The 14,705-nt window shown below is 46.1% G+C and overlaps 1 protein-coding gene across 1 annotated transcript in view; it reads left to right on the forward strand.

Annotated features, from left to right (window-relative positions):
* GATAD2A (GATA zinc finger domain containing 2A) overlaps nucleotides 1-14,705 on the forward strand; it is a 36,143-nt gene that overhangs the window by 13,457 nt on the left and 7,981 nt on the right. Inside the window, exons 2-5 of the mRNA XM_006871692.1 lie at nucleotides 11,500-11,632; nucleotides 11,766-11,897; nucleotides 13,922-14,011; nucleotides 14,491-14,622. Coding sequence (XP_006871754.1) covers nucleotides 11,500-11,632; nucleotides 11,766-11,897; nucleotides 13,922-14,011; nucleotides 14,491-14,622 — 487 coding nt within the window. The remainder of the gene's footprint in view (nucleotides 1-11,499; nucleotides 11,633-11,765; nucleotides 11,898-13,921; nucleotides 14,012-14,490; nucleotides 14,623-14,705) is intronic.

Below are 14,705 nucleotides of genomic sequence, written 5' to 3' on the forward strand. Positions count from 1 at the left end.
AAAAAAAAAAAAAAAAGAAGCATCCTTGCTGTACTTTTAGAAGACAGATTTGTTGTGGGGTTTTTGTTTTTTGGCAACCCATGGTAGTTTTCATATTCTTCACTAACATCATAATTCAAATGCATAGATTGTTCTGTAGTCTTTATTTTTTGTCCAAGTTTCACATTTATATGAGGTTATTAAAAATACCATGGCTTGGATCAAGTGCCGTGGTATTTTAAAAAGTCCTCAAAGTGGCATCTTTGATTGTTAACACTTTAAAGAGGTCTTTTGCAGCAGATTTCCCCATTGAAATACACTGCTTGATTTCTTGAGTGTAGTAGCTTCCATGAGTATTGTTTGTGGATCTAAGTGAAATGAAGACCTTAAAAGTGTCAGCTTTTTCTCCATTTATCATGATGTTTGTTGGTCTCATTGTGAGGGTTTTTGTTTACATTGACGTGCAATCCATACAGAAAAGTGTAGTCTTTGATCTTCATCAGCAAACACCTCAAGCCCTCTTTGCTTTTAGTCAGCAAAATTGTGTCATCTGCAGATTACAAGTCGTTAATGAGTGAGTCTTCCTCAAATTCTGATGCTGCTTTCTTCTTCATATAGTCTACCTTCTTGGATTATTAGGTCAGCATGCAGATTGATTAAGGATACATACCTTTCTTGATTTTTAAACCATGCAGTATTCCCTTGTTCTGTTTGAAAGACTGTGTCTTGGTCTATATACAGATTCTGTATGAGTAAAATTAAGTATTCTGGAATTCTCATTCTTTATTAGGTTCCACACAGTTGAATGCCTTTACTTAGTCAATTAAATGCAAGTAAACATTTTTCTGATATTCTCTGTTTTCAGGAAGATCCATCTGACACCTGTTAGGTGCTGTTGAGTTGATTCTGACTCTCAGCGACCCTCTCCAATGCATAACAGAGTGAAACACTTCCTAATCATGCACTGTCCTCACAGTTGTTTGTATGTTGAAGCCCATGGTTGCTGCCAGTGTGTCAGTCCATCTCATTGGAGGCCTTCCTCTTTCTAGCTGACCCTCTACTTTGCCAAATATGATGTCCTGCTCCAGAGATGGGTCTTTTCTGACCACGTGTCCAAAGTATGAGAGACAGAGTCTCACCATTTTCACTTTAAGGAGCACTGTGGCAGTACTTCTTCCAAGACAAATTTGTTTATTCTTCTAGCAGTCCATAGTACTCTTCACCAGCACCATAATTCATATGCATTGATTCTTCCATGTTCTTCCTTATTCGTTGTCCAATACTCACATGCATATGAGACGATTAAAAAAATTCCATGACTTGGGTCAAGTGCTCTTTATTCCTCAAAATGAATTCTTTGCTTTTTAAACACGCTCAAGAGGTCTTTTGTAGCAGATTTGCCTTTAACTGCTGCTTTCGTGAGTGTTGATTGTGTATCCAAGCAAAATGAAATCTTTGACAATTTCAACCCTTTCTCCATTTATCACAATGTTATCTATTGTTCCAGTTGCAGTTCATAGAGAAGATTGTATCAGTCTTTGATCTTCATCAGAATTTCAAGTTCTCTTCAATCAAGGTTGTGTCATCTGCATATTGCAGGTTGTTAATGAGTCTTCCTCTAATTCTGATTCCACGTTCTTTTTAATATAATCCATCTTCTTGCATTATTTGCATAGCATGTAGATTAAATTAATAAGTATTGTGAAAGAATAGATCTCTCGCTGGCATACACCTTTCCTGATTTAAAACCATTCCGTATCCCCCTTGTTCTGTTCTAATGACTGCCTCTTGGTTTGTGTACAGGTTCTGCATGAACACATGAAGTGTTCTGGAATTTCCATTCTTAGCAATGTTATTGATAGTGTATTATGATCCACGCAGTTGAATACCTATGCATAGTCAGTACAGCACAAGTAAACATCTTTCCGGTGTTTTCTGCTTTCCGCCAAGATCCATCTGACATCAGTAATGATAATGCTCATTCCATGTCCTCTTCTCAATCTGGTTTGAATTTCTGGCAGTTCTTGTGGATTGCTGGCAACCATTTTTAAGTTATCTTTAGCAAAATTTTACTTGCATGTGGTTTTAATGATATTGTAACGGGCAAAAATAACTTTTCCAGTCTGTTGACCAGGTAGCTTCCAAATTTCTTGACATAGACGTATGAGTGTCTCCATCTCCTCATCAGTTTGTTGAAATATTTCAGTTTGTATTCTGTCAATTCCTAGAGCATTGTTTTTTGCTAGTGCCTTCTGTGTAGCTTCGATTTCTTCCTTCAGTACCATCAATTCTTCGTCATATACTACCTCTTGAAATGGTTGAACATCAACCAGTCTTTTCTGGTATTGTGACTCTGTTCCTTCTATCATACAGTATTTTGCTCACAGAATTCTTCAGTATTGCACTTCCAGGTTTGAATATTTTTTTTGTATTCTTCAGTTCTTTCAGCTTGAGAAATGCTGAGCATGTTCTTCTGTTTGATTTTCTGGCGCCTGGTCTTTGCACATTTTATTATGTTGTGTCTTCTTGAGCTGCCCATTGAAATTTTCTGTTTAGCTCTTTTATCTCATCATTTCTTCTGTTTGCTTTAGACTTTCTCTGTGTTCATGAGCACGTTTCAGACTCTCTTCTGACATTCATTTGGTCTTTTCTTTTTTTCCTGTCTTTTTAGTGGCTTTTTGCTTTCCACACATATAATGTTCTTGATGTTATCCCACAACTACTCTTGTCTTTGGTGGTTGTTAGTTGTCTGATGATGCAACAGTCTGTTTTTGAGATGGTTTCTAAATTCAAGTGGGATATATTTAAGTTCATATTTTAGCTCTTGTGTACTTGTTTTAATTTTCTTCAACTTTAGCCTGAACTTGTATATGAGCAATTAATGGTCTGTTCCACAGTTGGTCCCAGGCCTTGTTTGGCTGATGATACTGAGCTTTTCCACCGTCTGTTCTCACAGATGTAGTAAGTTTGATTCATGTATTCCATCTAATGAGGTCCATGTGTGTAATTGCCTTTTATGTTGTTAAAAAAGATTTTTGCAATGACTAAGTCATTGGTCTTGGCAGAATTCTCTCAGGAGATCTTCAGCCTCATTCCTATTACCAAGGCCATATTTTCTAACTAATGATCCTTCCTCTTTATTTCATATTTTTTAAATCCAGTCACTAGTAATTATGAATTCATCTTGAATTGCATGTTTGATCAATTTCAGATTGAAGAAGTTGGTAGAATTCCTCAATCTCAACATCATTAGCTTTAGTGATTGGTGTGTAAATTTGAATAATAGCATTAACTCATCTTCCTTATAAGTATATGGGTATTATCCTATCACAGCCTGCATTGTACTTCAAGATAGATCTGGCAGTGCTCTTTTTGATGATGAATGAGACACTATTTCTCTTCCATTTGTCATTTTGAGCATAGCAAGTCATATAATTGTCCTATTCAAAATGACCAGGTCCTGACCATATCAGCTTACTAATTCCTAAAATTAGAAAGGCACCCTAGTGGCATAGTGGGTTACACATTGGACTGCTAACCACAGGGTCAGCAGTTCGAATCCACAAGCCATTCCACAGGAAAAGGAAGAGGCTTTCTATTCCCGTAAAGATTTATAGCCTCGGAAAACCTACAGGTGGTTGCTGTGCGTTAGAATTGACTTGATGGCAGTAAGTTTTAATGCCTAGGGAATCTTAACCTATATCTGTTTCATTTTATATTTGATGACTTTCAGTTTTCCTAAATTCATGCTTCATACATTCTGTGTTCTGATTATTAATGGTTGTTTGCAGCGGTTTCTTCTCATTTTGAGTTGTACCCCATCAGCAAATGAAAGTCCTGAAAATTTTGGTGCATCCTTATCATTAAGGTCAGATCTACTTTGAGGAGGAGGTACCTCTTCCTTATTCGTGTTCTGAGTGCCTTCCAACCTTAGGGGCTCATCATCTGGCACTATATCAGATAATGTTTTACTCTTATTCATGAGGTGGCTAACCATTCAGAAGTGGCCCACCTCTCCTTCTTCCTAGTCTGTCTTAGTTTGGAATCTCTGCTGAAACCTGTCCAGCATAAGTGACTCTGCTGGTATTTCAATTAAACCAGTGGCCTCGATTCCATCATCACGGCAACACACAAGCAACACCACAGTATGACAAACTGGCAGATATGTGGTGGCCTCATTCCTTAGTATTTTTCATCCAGGACCCACATGACATTTAGTTATTTTGTTGCCTTCTTTAGGCTCGCTCCTCTGGGCTGTGATGATTTTTCAGACTTATTTTTGAGACTGACAATTTTGAGGGGTGCTAGTCAGGGATCTCTGGTAGCGTAGTGGTTACTAATCGGGCTGCGAACTGCAAGGTCAGCAGTTCAAAACTGGGAGAAAGATGAGGCTTTCTGCTCCGGTAAAGATTTACAGCCTCGGAAACCCTGTACAGGGAGGGTGGTTATGAGTCGGAACCAACTCCATGGCCCATAATCACCACCAGTCAGGGATTTTATAAGATGCCCCAATATTGGGATTTATCTGACATTTTTCTTGTGGTTGGTTTTGGGAGGAAGACCACAAGAGATGAGAGGTCCCCCATCACCTCATATCCAGAGGTTGTATTTCAATGTGACTTACTTCTGCTGGTATTACTCACCTGGCAGACGGGTGCTATCAGGTGTTCCCATTTTGAAGTACTCATTCCCCTTTTTCTTTCCCACATGTTATTTTGTGATCCTTCTGTGTGAACCTCTGTCTTTTCTCCTTCAAAAACAAAACAAAACTCACTACGATTGAGTCAATTCTGACTCACAGCAACCCTCCAGAGGTTTCCAAGACTGTAAATGTTTACAGGAGCAGAAAGTCTGTGATCTTTCTCCCGTGGAGTGATGGATGTGCTTGAACTACTGATCTTGCTGTTAGCAGTTGTACAGTACTGCCAAGGCTTTTTTCTTTTCTCCTTAGAATGATCAAATGATCCTTCACTCCCATGTGACTTTGTAACACTGAATTACAAGATCTTTCCAATATTGACACATTTTACCATTCAGTATCAAAAATAGGATTTATTCATATCACTGATATACTGGGAAGCATTTGAGTTCATAATTTCAAGTAGAAGATATTTCAAATTCTGCTTTTGCTTTGCTTATTAGAAATACAGATTTTTATCCTGGTGACAGATACCATCACTATCTTCCTGGAAGTAACAGGCTCATTTGGGTATTGTTTTGGGAAATACCTGCTGTGTATGACGGAAAAACAGTATGTATTTCTGTCATTCTTTGAAGTGATGCAGATGCTGCACACACACCATCCTTGGAGATAATCTCAGCCCTAGTTTTAAGCATCTGATGCAGAACTCTCCCATTCCAGGCATGCATTCCAGGTTGGACGTGAGAAACGTGTACTCCCTTTTCCTCCATCACCTAATCAAAGCATGTGGTGGTATGACTTTGGGACCTGGCACCGCTCAGTGCCCATCCTGACTTGGGTTCATGCACATGCTTTACCCCAGGCTACTTTTGCTCCAGCAGGCAGATGTTGGCATTGTAGCCAGGAGGGCAGGCAAGTGGCGTGCATATGCTGTTGAGGACATGACTTTGGCTTGGGGACATACCAGGAGAGTCCCAGGACATTGGCTTTGTGGCCCACAGTGTGCAGGTAGGTCAGGAGAAGCCATAGGTGTGCGAAGCGGGAGCGATGTCCTGCCAGACCTTAGCACTCAGATTCTGCCCACATAACAGTTAAAGATCTGCTTTGCACCCAGACAGACGTGGAGGCAAAGATGTCTTAGGTCAAGGGCTTTGTCCTAGGGTTTCTGTTTTGGGGGAGGAACCCAGAGATAGAGACAAGAGAAATATGGTCAGTGGAACAATGTGAGTTCAGGTAGCCAGGGGTGTGAGGTTCCTGCTAGTGGAGGGGGGAGCTTCATTCTGTAGACGAAGAAACAGAGTCTTGGGGGTTTTGTGGCCATACCGGGTCCCATGCAACCAGAAAAGACGCTCAGTACCATGTAACTGAACTTAGGTGTTCCTCACTGTCCATCTTGCAGACTCTGTGCAGAGTAGTTTTGGGGATACATTAGCTGGAGGCTGGAATCCACGAGAAGTCCCCCAAGTGAGGGTTGGAGATCTGGGAACTTGCTTGGTCGGGAATTTCCAGGCCATGCAGGTGCTATTTCTTTACCCAGGTTTGTGGTCGTTGCAGGGTGGGGAGCGTTAACATGTGTCTTGTATGTGGCTTTGCTCTTCACTCTATGGCTGCCTTGTGTACTGTGTCTGTGAAGAAAGCCAGGATTCCTGTCTCCTCATTGGAGCTGATTGCTGGTGCTCATGGCCTAATTACTGGGGAAAGGAGGACAGACCAAGACCGTGTTACACTTGTGATTCCATACTTTTTTTCTTTCACCCATCCAGTAATAATTTCCTGAGACAAATGGTGTTCAGCTCCCTTGGGAACCAGGACTTCAGGGGCCACAGCTGGCACATGCAGTGAGTGTCTCCTCCAAGTCCATGTTGGACTTGCTCTGAGAAGTAGACAGGATCCCTACTGTCCCAGTGTCCCAAGTCTGGAACTGTATCATGCATTCCCTTACACTGCCATTTCTGCTGCTTTGGAGATGTGAATATACCAGCTGGTTAGAGCCTCTTGGGTGTAAACAAGATCACTTTCACCTGTGACCACTTCCAGGTCACTTCATAGCTATGGTGAGACTGTTGGCTGGCAGCTGCTCACATGAAGCTGTTCTGGTCTTCCTGGCCTGGTGCTAGGGTGGGCCAGGTACACACATAGGATTGTGGAGGTTCTCAGCCACGATGGCTATTAGCCCTACAGCAGGACGACAGACACACACCCTCTCAGAGTAGAGCTGCTGTGAGGATCACACAGAGCATGAGTCTGTCTGGAGAGCAGACATTATGAGTGGTTCTCAGATATCGCAAAGCAGATTTCCAATTCTGCCTGTGTGTGTGGTCTCTTCTAGAGTGTCCTTCCCTGCAGGACTGGATGAGCCTTTCTTGATCGTGTCGGCGTCTTCCTGGAACCGTGATTGCATCGTTGGGTCATGCTACCCTGTCTTCCTTGGGTGGTGGCTGTGGGCAGCTTCAGACTTTGGTTTGTCTATAGTACCTTTGCTGACCATGAAGCCTGTGGTTGTGTCCATATCTCCTATGGTCCCCGCACTGGACCCTGTCCTGCTTACAGTTTTAGCAAGTCCCCTGTGTCTCTCTTTATGTGCCATGTGACTTAGTTATGTCACTGAGAATACACGTGGTCAAGGAAAGCTTAGGCTCAGGCCAAGGCCCCAGGATCACTCAACCTGTGTGGAGAAGTCAGGTGAAGTGTTGCACTACTCACTCATCTTTCCCTCTCCTCAGTGCCCTCTCTTAGATGTTTTGTAGGATTCACCGCAAGGCAGGGCCTGGTGTATGTGGACGTGTGTTTCCAGGAAAAGTTAAGGCTCAGTCACGCCTCAGCTTTCCAGCCCTGGTGGCCTCTGCAGAGTCACAGTACATCCTGACCTCCTCCCACCAGGCAGGCCTATGCTTTCTCTATAGACATCTCCATGAAGAGGGTCTCAAGTTACCAAGCAGGCAGGCAGGGTTGATACTAGATGCTTAGTGGAAGTCTAAAGGGGAGGAGCCAAGGCAGTGAGCAGCAGGTGGGTGGTAAGAGCCTAGGAGGGGTTAGGGCCCTGCATTTGGCCTTGGGGCACAGCTGTGTCTCCAAAGAATGGGCCTATCCAGCTCACTCCTAGAAGACCACAGGTAAACCTCCAGTTGTGCAGAGTGGAAACCATAGTAAGAGGGGGATCCAGTCTTGTTTGAGGCCGAACCACATGGAGCTCCAGAGTCCTCCGACTCTAAGGCAGGAATTGGAAGACTCCATGGCTGTGCTTTTCCAGTTGCTTTTCAGGGCTGAGAGGGACATGTCTCCTGAGGTATGAGGGGGAACAAGCTATGGCCCAGCATGCACTGACACACACTGGGTCCTGCCAGAGCTTTAAGATGACCCTGGACTAGTTGCCCTGAGAATGTTTCTGACTGCATGAGGGCTGGAGAGGCCCATTTGAAGCCTAGCCTGGGACTTTTCCATGCTCAAACCTGAGCAGCATCTTCCAAATCCTAGGAGGGCAGTACCCAAGCAGGGATGACCAATGAGCCTCTCTCCTTAACTTGCCTTCCAAATGGGCAAGAATGAGTCTCCTTTGAGGAGGCAGGAGGGGTGGGTTGAGGACCTCGAGAATTCTGGCTACTGAGCTACCAGGGCACGGGCCAGACGCATCTAACTAGGCAAAGCAGGTCCTCTGTGTCGACTCATCCCTCAAGTCCCTGCCCTTTGCCTGCCCCTCCCCCTCCTGCTTATCTATGTGACTGTTCTGCCAGATGTACTGTGACCCTGAAGAACAGATACAATGTGTTTTATCCAAAGCTTGTCTCCATTGCCTGGTTTTTGAGGGCATTTTCCACAAATGTGAATGGATGGACAAATGGAAGGGTGGTGGAAAAGGGAGTATGCCCTCTCTGAGCATCAACATAGGAGACCAAATTGTAGGCTCCAAAAGCAGTTCTTGGCCCCCTCATGAGTTCCCAAGATTGGAGGGCTGACTTGTCAATGTGACCTCAAATCTTCTGAGTTCTGGTGCCCAGATAGCAAACGTGATCCTTTTACCCCTGGCAGGGAGTTGAGGGTTCTGCTACAGCAGTCTTCTCCACTTTGCTTTCCCAGCCTCTCCTGGCCCAAGTGGTTTAATACCTACTGTAATTTGGGGCCCTGGTGGCACTGTAAGGTAAGTACTGAGCTGCTAACCACAAGGTCAGCAGTTCAAATTCACCAGCCACTCTGAGGGAGAAAGCTGAGACTGTCTGTTCCCATAAAGAAAAGATGAACAGTTTCAGAAACCTTATCTAGTATTACTTAGTAGGAATTGACTTGTAGTGTTTTTGCTTGGGGGAGGCAGGGGGATAATTTGGGGTAGATACTCAAGGGATGGTTTTTGTCCCTGAACTTGAAAAACTTTCTGGGACATCACTGAGAGGTGTGAGGCGCTTTCCCTTTAAAAGTTGAACTTAGTAAAGTTTCTGGGTTTGGATAATGGTAGCTAGGGGGAGATGAATGCCCCTCATACCAGAGCCTTGTACTGGATGGGGTGACAGGAAGTATTTCAGGCAAGAGAGTTTGCAGGTGGGCGGGGTGCATGCGCCTCCATTTTCTGACAGCACCTGAGCCCCACCTCACTTCTCAAAATGAAGGCTGCATGTCACAAACCGGCTGGAACTGGCTGTTGCCATGGTTTTCACATTGGAAGGCACAGTTAAAGGGTCACATGACCAGGGAGGGAAATGCCTTTGTCACATGACATTTTGGTGGCCTGATTAGCATACAGGAAGTTCACTCCCTGCTGGCTGCCTGGATGCTGAACTGCTTTATTGGGAGGTGACATCATCCATCCCCTGGATGGAGTTATTGATCACTTTCTGCCAAGACGAAGCCCGAGAGGGAACCTTATGGTCAGTCAAGCTGTGGTCATTTTGGTGTGCTGCAGCCGCTAGGTGGACTGACCCCTCTGGACCGTGCCCCATTCCCCCCCGGGTAGTTCTTTGAACATCTCTCTGGAAGAAGTGTGCACCCTCTGCAAAACAGAATACGTGGTGGGCAGTGGTGTTCTTGGGCATGCTTAGCATACATCTGGCCTGAAAGCCTCTCTGAGACTGCCGTTATATGCAATTTTACCTGAGCTACTCCTTGGTTCATGTGCAGTAGTACCTGAAGCCCACCTGGGCTGAGGCCAGCTCTACCAATGGCTGCCTCGTCACCTGTGGTCCGGGAGTAGCAACTGTGGTGGAACCTCAGAGAGAAGCTCACCTACCTGTAGGGCATTGTGCTATGTAAGGAACTTAGAGACCCTCAGAGGTGATGGGTCACCTAAAAACTACAATGTGTCTCATACATGGACAACTCAGATATGTGCGCTCCAAGACCCAGGATGGGACTCTTGAAGTCATCAGAAAGCAAAGTATCTCACCAGTACAGTGTAGCCAGTGAGGAAACCACCAAGCTTGGATAAATGATCCTTGCCTGACTCTGGTATGTTAACTGGTTACCCTCATCAGTGGACTTTGCTTTGAAACTGTCCCTTTTGTGTCTGTTTCCTGGCTCTGAACAAGGTGGGGTCAGGGGAGTGTGGCATGGGGCTCCAGGCTGCACTTGGCCTACACAGTTGCTCCAGGAGTGGAAACTCCATTCAAGAACCAATTGTGGATACACACTCAGGATCCTAATGGCCATTCTAACCCTGAGCCTATCCTCGAGGCCTTACTCAGAGCAGTTTCTGACTGTTTCCTCCAGTTAACTTTATCGGAAACTTATCCAAGTTTGTTTTCAGGGTGGCAGCGCCATCTAGGGGCTTGTGTCCTTTATTCGCTTACTCTGAATGCCAAGCCTCAGAGAAATGGACTTCAGACTGCTGCTGAGCCTACAGTACTTGCTTGGGGAGAAGTGTGTTTCTGGTACCAGTGCTACTGGCCTGTGGGTGGCAGTGCTGTAGCTGATGCTGTAGCTGCTGTCCTAGAGAACCAGTATAGTTGAGTTCTCTCTCAGGTTAAATGAAACAGTGTGATAAACTCTCTTCACATGGTGCCTGTGACCACTCAGCCCATGTCATGGGAGTAGCTTGATCAGGTAAGCCCAGAACATTCTCACCGGGGACTCCCATACATGTTCCTCAACCATGCATGTAAACTGTTTGTAAATTCAGCATGATAAATCGCTAAGAAATGAGGGTGCATTGACAGTGCCCCAGACTTCCCTGTCCCCTGGCCCTGCTGCCGTAGGTCAGGGGGAGAGAGCTGTGAGTTGAGAAAGCGAGGAAGGAGAGACTTGGGCTAAAATGGTGTAGTTAGAACTGCGGCTTCTGGGTGAATACGACTGCACTAGTAGAGAGGGAAAGGCAGCAGGGCAGGGAACAGCACGTAGCTGGTGAGAACCTATGGGGGTCAAGAGACCTGTGCGGTTTTCCTGTACTGAGCGTGTGTGTGTGTGAACACATGCATGTGTGTCTTTCTACTGCACTCCTTAATGCATCAGTCACCTGAGAGGGGGGCAGAGAGAGGGTTTGGTCACTAATAGTAATCCAGCATGGTGAAGTGGTGGCCCTGGCTCTGCAGCCCCATCCACCCAGTACTCAGCATCCCTGTTTGCAGCTCATAGCTAGCACCAGTCCTGTGTTGTACAGAAGGAAGCTCTGTGTGCCTAGGTATTGTCTACCTGGAAAAATGATGGAGTAGGCACTAAAGAACAGCCTCTGTTGCTAAGGCCCACCTTGTCAGATGCAATAGGAGAGGGCAGTGTGGAATGTGGGCAGGTGCTGCTGAGACCTCAGAAAACACAGTCCAGGGGACACATAACCAGAGGGTGGTGGGTAGGATCTTGGTTAAGGCAGTCCAGGGAACAGCTGGCCAGAGGTGCAGGCACTCACCTGCTCTCTGTGAGCTCTGGTGCCAGGTTGTGATGCCCATTATTTCTGTCCACAGTGATGTGAAGGCTGAGAGGAGAGTCCCTTCACCTGATGTAATTGTGCTTTCGGATGGTGAGCAGCCAGCCAGCCCCAGAGTGAATGGGCTGACGCGGGCGGCGATAATGGAGACCAACACTGAGGTCCTCATGGTGAGCCCTCCTTACCCCTGCCACACTTCCAGGGGAGTCCCAATCTCAGCACATCTTCCCTGGTCCCAAGCACTGATGCTCAAGTCAAGTTACATAACCCCTTCTGTCATCCCCTTTTCTCTTGCTCTTGCAGAAAAGTACTCCTGAGGAACGAGAAAGGATGATTAAGCAACTAAAAGAAGAGTTAAGATTAGAAGAAGCAAAACTCATCTTATTGAAAAAGTTGCGGCAGAGTCAGATCCAGAAAGAAACTGCTACCCAGAAGGTGAACGTGTGCATCTGTTCTCTCTGGGGATGGGGCTACTGTTCTGGGGATGGGTTGCAGCGGTAACCACTGCATTACCCCCCACCAGCCTTTTCAGTCTCAGAGCCAGGAGAGCTGGTGGCTTTCAGGAGTCTCTGGTGTGGTGTGATGTGGGACAAGGCAGTATTTGAATGGAAATTTGAAATTTGTAATTTCAAATGTGTATTAAGGATTTATCTCAATGGGTGTTCAAATACATTTCAGTCTGTATAACATTCTGGATCTGAATATTTAAAATTCACTTCCCTTGGACTGAAAGCAGAAAATTACTCCTGGAAATGGAAAGAGGTGTTTCCGGTTTGCTGCCAGAAGTGTGTTTCTGGGTTAAGCGCTTTTTCCTGAGCCTATTTCCAAAAACCTAAGCATTCCTGCCCAAACAGGGACTTGAACCCTGGACCCTCAGATTAAAAATCTGCTGCTCTACTGACTGAGCTAAGATTGTAGAAGAATTGATGCCTTTGAGTTGTGGTGTTGGAGGAGAATACTGAAAGTGCATGGACTGCCAAAAGAACCAATAGATCTGTTTTGGAAGAAGTGCAACCAGAGTGCTCCTTGGAGGCCAAGATGGCTAAGCTTCGTCTCTCATACTTTGGACACATTGTCCGGAGAGAACAGTCGCTGGAGAACAATGTCATGCTGGGTAAGGTGCAGGGTCAGAGAAAAAGAGGAAGACCCCCAACGAGATGGATCAGCCAGGTGACATCATTGATGGACTCAAGTGTGGCAGCGGTAGTGAGGTTGGCCCAGGATCGGATATTGTTTCCTTCTGCTGTGCATGGGGTGGCTATGAGTCGGTTCTGACTCGATGGCTCCTAACAACAACAACATTTCCAAAAAGGCTTCCCTCCTTGGATAAGCTGATCACAGGGACAACACAGACCCTCAGGCCCTCAGGGATGTCATACCAACTCCCATGTTCCCCGTCTGTGTCTCTGTCCATCTACAACCAGGGGTGTTGCACCAGGATGCTAGGTTTGTGAACACTGTGCACACTGAGCACACAGTGCTACAGCCTGGGCTCCACCTTACCTGTGGTGTCTTCCTGAGCCTGAGGCTCTCAGTACAGCCTGGTGTGGGTGGCCACTGTCAGTGCAGAAGTAACATGAAGAATTCCAGGGTGATTTTTGTAAGACTTTTGAGTGCGCCATGCTAGGAAGATTCCTTGTTGGTGCTGGCGTTTCCCTTCCATTATTTGAGTGACTGTATAAAATAAGTAAAGGAGCTCTGGTAGCGTAGTGGTTGCGAATCAGGCTGCTAACCTCAGGGTAAGCAGTTCAAAACTACCAGCTGTTCCACAGGAGAAAGATGAGGCTTTCTGTTCCCATAAAGATTTACAGCCTTGGAACCGACTCCACAGCACAAAACAACAACATCATCATCATCAATAAGTAAGCATAAACCCATCTTGGATGAGAAAGCAGACAGAGTGTGGACGTACATTGCTATAAGGAGAGGATAGGAGACAGCGGTTAGTCACCTGACCTGGGATTGGTTTGAAAGTTTGCTTTTGCCGTTTCCTCAGATATGTTACATGTTTGAGGTCTTGCCTTATGCCCTGACTCCATTAAGTGCTGGTGTCTGTTAATCTACATGAGAAGTGTTTTCCATGTGCTCACTGGTGGGGGAATGGAGCCGTCCTGTTTTTTGAAGACTTGGAGCAAGTCAAGCTGCTGTTTTTCCACAGTGGGGTACACAACTCTGACATGTGCTTCCTCTACATCTCCTCACAGGGATCAGGGTGCTCTACTCGGCCCCTGGTCCGCCATCCCCAGAGGGCTTAGTGTAGTGTCAGCTGTGCATGATACGTTCAAACCGTGTCGGTAAGTAACAGGCAAGACTCTTACAAGGACTGGAAATAGAGCCTCTAAGAGTCTGATGTGTCAGGGAACAAAAATGGCCGTGCCCTTTGGAAACCCCTTTGTCTTCCCAGTGATTCATTCAGGCCTGGATTTTCTGCTCACTTTATGTCCTCTGATCTCCTACAGCCTGCTGGATCATCCACAAGCTCTGTGACCACTCCTCCCCCGCTTGTGCGGGGTACCCAGAACATTCCTGCTGGCAAACCATCGCTACAGGTCAGTGTTCCCACACTGGGTGTTTTAAAAGACAGTACCACCCATACCCAGCCCTCTTCCTGAGTTGCCCATCTGCCCCTCTGAGTTGCCCAAACACTGACACCATTGACATTTTGAGTGAGAGAAAGGGGCCAGTGGTGGCAGCACCCCCATGGCTGTCCCCACAAAGCCCGGAACCTTCCCTGTAAGGAGGACAGCAAAATCCTTTGTAGTCAAGGGCAGCCTGTCCCATATCTAGGACTGGTTTCTGAGGGTTGGAGAGTCCCAAATCCCTGGGGCAGACCCTGCGGGTTCCGTGTCTTATGAAGATTGTCCCCAAACTAGTTGCGCCAGGCCTGCATAGTCTTGCTGGTGGTCTGTTTCCTGTTTTTCTGTGGCCTAGACTAAATACTGAGGTGTTTCAGCCTTCTGTTGGAACCACAGCTGGTGTTTTCCATACGTACCTATGAACTCAATGGGACTGTGGATGTTGTCCACAGGCCTCCTCAGCTCGAATGCCTGGCAGCATTATCCCGCCACCCCTGGTCCGTGGTGGGCAGCAGGCATCAGTGAAGTCGGGGCCACAGGCCAACGCCCAGGTTGTCATGCCCCCACTTGTCCGCGGGGCCCAGGTGAGCAGACTGGTGGGCTCAATGGTCTGGGGTCTGCCTTTATGGCTTGTTGAGGGATCTGGTTGTGGCACTGAGAGCCACTG

The sequence above is a fragment of the Chrysochloris asiatica genome, unplaced genomic scaffold, assembly GCF_000296735.1.
Source record: "Chrysochloris asiatica unplaced genomic scaffold, ChrAsi1.0 scaffold00173, whole genome shotgun sequence".
Lineage (NCBI taxonomy): Eukaryota > Metazoa > Chordata > Mammalia > Afrosoricida > Chrysochloridae > Chrysochloris > Chrysochloris asiatica.